Raw genomic sequence first — 6000 nt, 5'->3', positions numbered from 1 at the left:
TTGTAAAGTGCTTCTTTCTTTCTTTTTTGCATTTTTTTTTTGAATGAAAGTACCACCACCACCACCCTTATTGAATTCATTCCGGAGGTTTGACAAAATGGAAATTATGTATATATATAAAAAAAAAAAAGCTTTGAATGAAAATTTGAAACCGAAAAGTTTTGATTGACTTTTTTTTCATTTTTTCTTTTCGTTCGGGACGTGGGGGGGAGAAGAGGGGGAGGGGAGGGGGTAAACACCTGAAATGAAAAATAAATCATTATGTGAATTTATAGACTTGCTACTAAGTTTACCTGTGATCGAAACGGTGGTTTTAAAAAGACCCATGTAGACACGTAATAATAATAATAATAATAATATACGAATATCAAACGAAACGAATTAGGTTTTAGAATGAGCCTGGAGGCGGCCCTGATATGTTTATGACTCGTCACGAGAACTTAAAATGAAATTTCGTGGTCAGTCATAATAAAGTCAGTTGAGAAGGGGGGAAAAAGAAAAAAAAAAAAAAAAGAATGAAAATATTAAAAACTCGGTTTAAGGGTTTATATAAGGAACGAACCACACGTGTCTCTCCCACCGATACCACCACAACCGCACCACCACCACCACCTCCTCCTCCTCATCGACGTCCGCCCAACGAAAGACATTAAAAAAAAGTGGTAGCTGAAAAGTGGTTAAGTGTTAAAACCATAAATAGATCGAGAATTAACCGTGTCTCAGCTTCTAAGTTACGTCGAGTATTATTATTATTATTATTTTTTTTTTTTGTACCTTTTTTTTTTTCATTCTTTCCTTTTCTCTCTCTCTCTCTTTCTCTCTTTCTTTCTTTTTTTATTGCCAAGGATCTAGCGGTCCCTGTTATTATTATTATTATTATTATTATTACTTAACTTCATTGATGTCGGACAATTGAAAAAAATATATACATGTTTTTTTTTAAATACGTATAATAGGAGACACGCGCGCGAGCACACCTTGTTCTTATTGTGAACCTGAGACGGTTCCATGTATATATATTTACTCCTTTTGATCCTGGTTACTCCCTCGCAGATGTTGCCTTGTCCCACCATGGAACCCTGTTCGTGAGATACAAACTCGTTTTTCGTCGAATAAGGGGGGAGACTCGCGGAAGGCTTACAAGGTTTGATTTGGTGTTATTTAGGTATAAGAGGAAAACCTATTGAAAGAGGTAGGACCACGACTTTCAGGTATTAGGGTAGAGACCTGGAAAATTTCTGACGAACACGTGATGACTTAAGGGGATTGAAAAAATGGATAATGCGACAGCTAGCTCGACGTTAAGAACATGAAAGTTTTCAGGGTTTCACTTTCGTTATTTTTTTTTTTTCTTTTTTCTCGTTTTTATTATTATTATCATTATGATCATCATCATCATCATTATTATTATTGATAATTCTTTTTTTATATCGAATTTTTGTTTTCAATGGACTAACTAAAATTTTAAAGGGAAAAGGAAAAAGAATTTCCTGTTAATTTTTTTTTTTTTTTTCTTAATGAAAAATAATTTCCTTAATTTTTTTTTTTTTTTTGTACCTGAAACGTAGTGAAACACGTGTTACGTGCGTAAGAAAATTAATATTATTATTATTATTATTATTATTATTATTATTATTATTATTATTATTTAAATAAATGAAAGCTAATTATAAAGAGAAAAAAAAAAAAAGAAAAAAATTGGACAAACGGTGTTGTCCAATTGCACGAGAACGGTAATATATAGTACTGATAATGTTGATGTTGTTGATGATGGTGATGATGATAATGATGATGATGATGATAATGATGATGATGATGATAATTGTGAGGTTTGAAATAATAATATAAAAAAAAAAAAAAAAACTAGGTACGAAGATAGGAGGGTAGGAAAAACAATGTTAATTATGTATTTCTTTTTTAAAACCCCCCCCCCCGGATCCCTTTCGCTCTCCCTCCCTCGAGGAAGACGTAACACGTTCGAACAGACCGTACAAATTATTATTATTATTATTATTATTTTTTATCTGATTAATTACTGTTTGTTTGTATAAAGTTAATGAACTGCCGGGTTTGAAAATTTTAAAAATGATCCAGAGGATGATGCAAAAGGGGGGGAGGGGGTTTGAATGATTTATCTAAAATATTTTTAATTGTTTCGATTTTTTTTTTTATTTAATCTTGACCTTTTTCCCCTTTCCCCTCCCTCCCCCTAACCTCGAAGAAAACTTTTTATTTAATATAATTTTTTGTTTGTTTGTTTGTTTGTGCGTGCATGTGCGTGTGCGTTTGTTGTTGTTGTTGTTGAAAATAATATAACTTTTATGAACATGATTAATTGCTTGTGGCGATCATGATACATTTATTTATTATTGAAGGTTTTCAGGAAGCGAAAAAAAAAAAAAAATTTTTTTTTTTTTTTATTTCAACTCGATCCGGTTGTTTACGTTTTTAATTTTTAATTATTATCATTATTATTATTTGATTTTTTTTTTATTTTCGAAAATTTAAAAATTCCGATCGTTTCGTATGCGTTGGTAGCCCCTTCTTACGTATCGAATTCATTATTTCCGTTTTCGAGTTTTGTGAATGAATTTTTTTTTTAAATCATTAATGGAGAAATTAAAAAGGAAGTACGGTGCGAAAAATGATTACGTTAAAAAAAAAAAAAATCAATCGATGTTTACGTACGCGTGCGTGCGTGCGTGCGTGTATAATTCATTTTTTAATACCGTTTCGATTGACGTGAATGACTGACTGACTGATCGATCGATCTATGAATTGACCGAGTGTGAATTATGTGTGCAAAATTCATGTACGCACGTATATAATAAATTCATAGAGAAACATGATCACTTTCTCGGAAATGAAATCGGATGTTTTGGAATTTTTTAATGTGTCGAATACCGTTTATCAACAAGCAGAAGAAGAAAAAAAAAAAAAAGACGTTAATTTTTATATATTGTCTTACGATAAATATAATCATCAATGTTTATTAAAATGATAAGGAAATAGTAAATAAAAATTATGCGTTTGTCGTTGCGTCATTATTATTATTATTACTGAGGTTTCTCTCTCTCTCTCTCGGGAGCGCGAACGGGACCGCGAACGTTTTTCCGGTTACGCTTATTTTTATTCCAAGAGGAAGAGAAGAAGAAGAAAAAAAAAAAAACTCACCCCTACTTGATATAGTATCCTAGGTTCCACGTTCGAATACGGCCTCGTATCCGCCGGTGGTATTTCTTCTAGTGGCCACAAAGTGGAATCCTCAAAATCGGATATTCTGTGTATGTCGAACCTTTGAAAAACGACCAGAGGGATTCTGGATGTGGTCGTCAACGTGACCAATCCCGTGAATACGGTCACAGTCGCCAACATTCCGGACATGGCTCCTTCCCTTACTTCCCTCTTTCTCTCTTATTTTATTTTTGAGAATTTTCGAAAAAATCGACCCTTTCGTATGTGGGAAATCAATAATCACTCGATCACTTTTTAAAAAAGAAAAATTTTTCACATAGTTTTCCGAAATTTTCCGCACTTTTTTTTTTTTTTTTTTACTTCCGTTCACTTTTAGAAAGAAAAACTTTTCCGAAATCAAAGAGTTTGTTTGTTTTTTTTTTTTAATAAGAGGAGGATGAAGTGCGCGACAATGAGGGGTTGTTCGTGAAAAACATAAAATTTTGTCTCATTGCAAAAAAAAAAAAAAAAGAAAAATTTTTCACCGTCAACAAAACTGATTTTTCCGTCCCCCCTTTTCAAATAAAAAAAAAAAAAATTCACTTACGAACATAATATTTCACTTTTAATATATTCCTGTCGGTGTTTGTCGAATCAAGGAAAATAATGTGGTTGTTGTTGTTGTTTCCCCCACGAAAAAGTACCATTCGATTCATTCATAAAAAAAAAAGAAAAAAGAACTATCAATAACGCGATTATTGTAGTAGTAACAACGTGGTTGTTTTTCCTTTTGTCATTTTTTTTAAAAACAAAAAACGCGCACACGCACACGCACGCACTCTCGCACGCACAAAAAAAAACAAAAAAAAACTCGATACCCGATATCGATTATTATTATTATTACTATTCTTTTTTATTTTTTCTCTTTCTTGTTTTTTGTTTTTTGTTTTTGTTTTTGTTTTCTGCTTTTTTTTTTTTTCACTTTACGACGATATCAGTTTTAAGTATAGCTTAAGAAGTTAATAAGATAGCGTCCACGGTCCACTGAATAACAGGTATTAAGAGCCACTAACCAACGTGGTCATATTCAACCATTTTCCACTCACTTATTTAACCAAAACCCGATATATCCAAAATTGTATTTCATTCATTCGATTCGAAATGCGCGGAGTGCGTGCGAGAGAGAGAGAGAGAGAGAAACGGAGATAAATCGCTTAAAAACTATTAATCTATCATTAACCGTCGATTCGATCCGTTATGGAGAAAAAAAAAAAATGATGATGATGATGATGATGATGATAATTTTTTTTTTACGTTGTTTTTGTTGTTGTTGTTGTTTTTTATTAAATATAAATGTGCGTACGTGTTTTTATTAAAATGTTGTATGTTATGACGTCACGATCGAATTGGCAAGGTGGCGAGTTTTATTATTATTATTATTATTATTACTATTTCATTTTATACGTTATTTTAATTACGTAAGATTACAATAATAAAATTTTTTTTTTATTGGTGTCATCATCATCGTGGTGATCGTGATCGTGATGGGCGCGATGTTACGTCATACGTTTAATTGTCACGCACGTAAGGGGAAAGGGAAAAGGGGGGAGGGGAAATCCGTTTTTTCGATGATGATGATGATGATTTGTGCGATCACGTCACGTCGTTAAAAAAAAATAGAAGAAAAAAAAAAGTGAAATCGGTGAAATTTTTTGTTTTCCGTGCGTTTTTTTTCAACTGGGATTGGGGGAGAGGAGAGGGAGGGGGGAATAATAATAATAATAATAATAATAATAATAAGAGAAAGGAGGGCGCTGGTGTTCCATGGTTGACAAGCCTTTTAGTCATATCGTTTTCTTTAATTAATTTTAATAGTTTTTTTTTAGGGTTTATTTATAAGTTATATATCAAAAGTTTTGTAATTTAGTCTAGTTTACAGTGATATAATTAGTTTTTTAAATTATTTAGTAATAACTATATTATCTCAAGTTTAAATTTACAAATTGTTCAACGATTCCATGTGACAAAAGGAAGCGTGGGCAATAAAAAACCTTAGAAGGCACCTTAGTACATATAAGTTAAACGGATAAGTACCTCATTTTAAGACTTAAATTTCAATTGTAAAACGTTAGGCTAACAAAGAAATTGAACACATAACCAAAAAATTTTTTTTATTTTTATTTTTTTTATATTTCTTTGATTAATTATAAGTGATTTGACTATTTATATCTTTATCTTATTTAACAAAATAAGAATTAAAATATTTTTACAATAATATAGGTTGATACATGATTTTTTCAGGGTGTAATTTCTATACCCTTATTGTTAAGTGTTAACTTGTGATTGTATGTTATTTTAGCCTTGTCTTAAGCTAACTTAATTCATTGTAGTAAAGTTTATTAATAATAACATAGTGTAACTAATACCTTTCTTAAATCTGAATCAAATTAGGAAAGTATAGTAGTAGTCTTTATATTAAGTGATATTAGTGTGAAAGGGTACAACAGATTTCTCTTTAACCAGACTTCATTTAATAAATTTTGCATCTTTTGAATTACTTATAAGAGTTAAATATCATTGTCATACTAAATAAGAATAGAGGTAGTTCAATATAAATACTTATTATTTATTGGTTTAATGTAATGTATAGCTGGATATAACATCTCTGTACTCCTGTGTTAATCTACTGATTGTTTTAATACAGAATATTTTGCCATATACTTTATGCAAATCTCCATTTTGATCTACATTAACACTAGCAGAGATCAATTTCTTTTATACTACTTAATAATAGTACAGAATTGTAATTTGTATGTTGTGCATACA

General features: G+C 30.9%; 1 protein-coding gene across 1 annotated transcript; it reads right to left on the bottom strand.

The window, feature by feature from the left end:
* Positions 1-2945: 2945 nt before the first annotated feature.
* Positions 2946-3375, bottom strand: Phum_PHUM417340 (uncharacterized protein; the record flags this gene model as incomplete). The annotated part of the gene is made up of 2 exons (XM_002428989.1): positions 2946-2963; positions 3175-3375. 2 exons carry the CDS (start codon positions 3373-3375, stop codon positions 2946-2948), a joined length of 219 nt encoding a protein of 72 aa, XP_002429034.1.
* Positions 3376-6000: the final 2625 nt, after the last annotated feature.

The sequence above is a fragment of the Pediculus humanus genome, genomic scaffold, assembly GCF_000006295.1.
Source record: "Pediculus humanus corporis 1103172108185 genomic scaffold, whole genome shotgun sequence".
In the NCBI taxonomy this organism is placed as follows: domain Eukaryota; kingdom Metazoa; phylum Arthropoda; class Insecta; order Psocodea; family Pediculidae; genus Pediculus; species Pediculus humanus.
The sequence above is the reverse complement of the archived record's forward strand: the minus strand, read 5'-3'. Positions and strand labels throughout refer to the sequence as shown.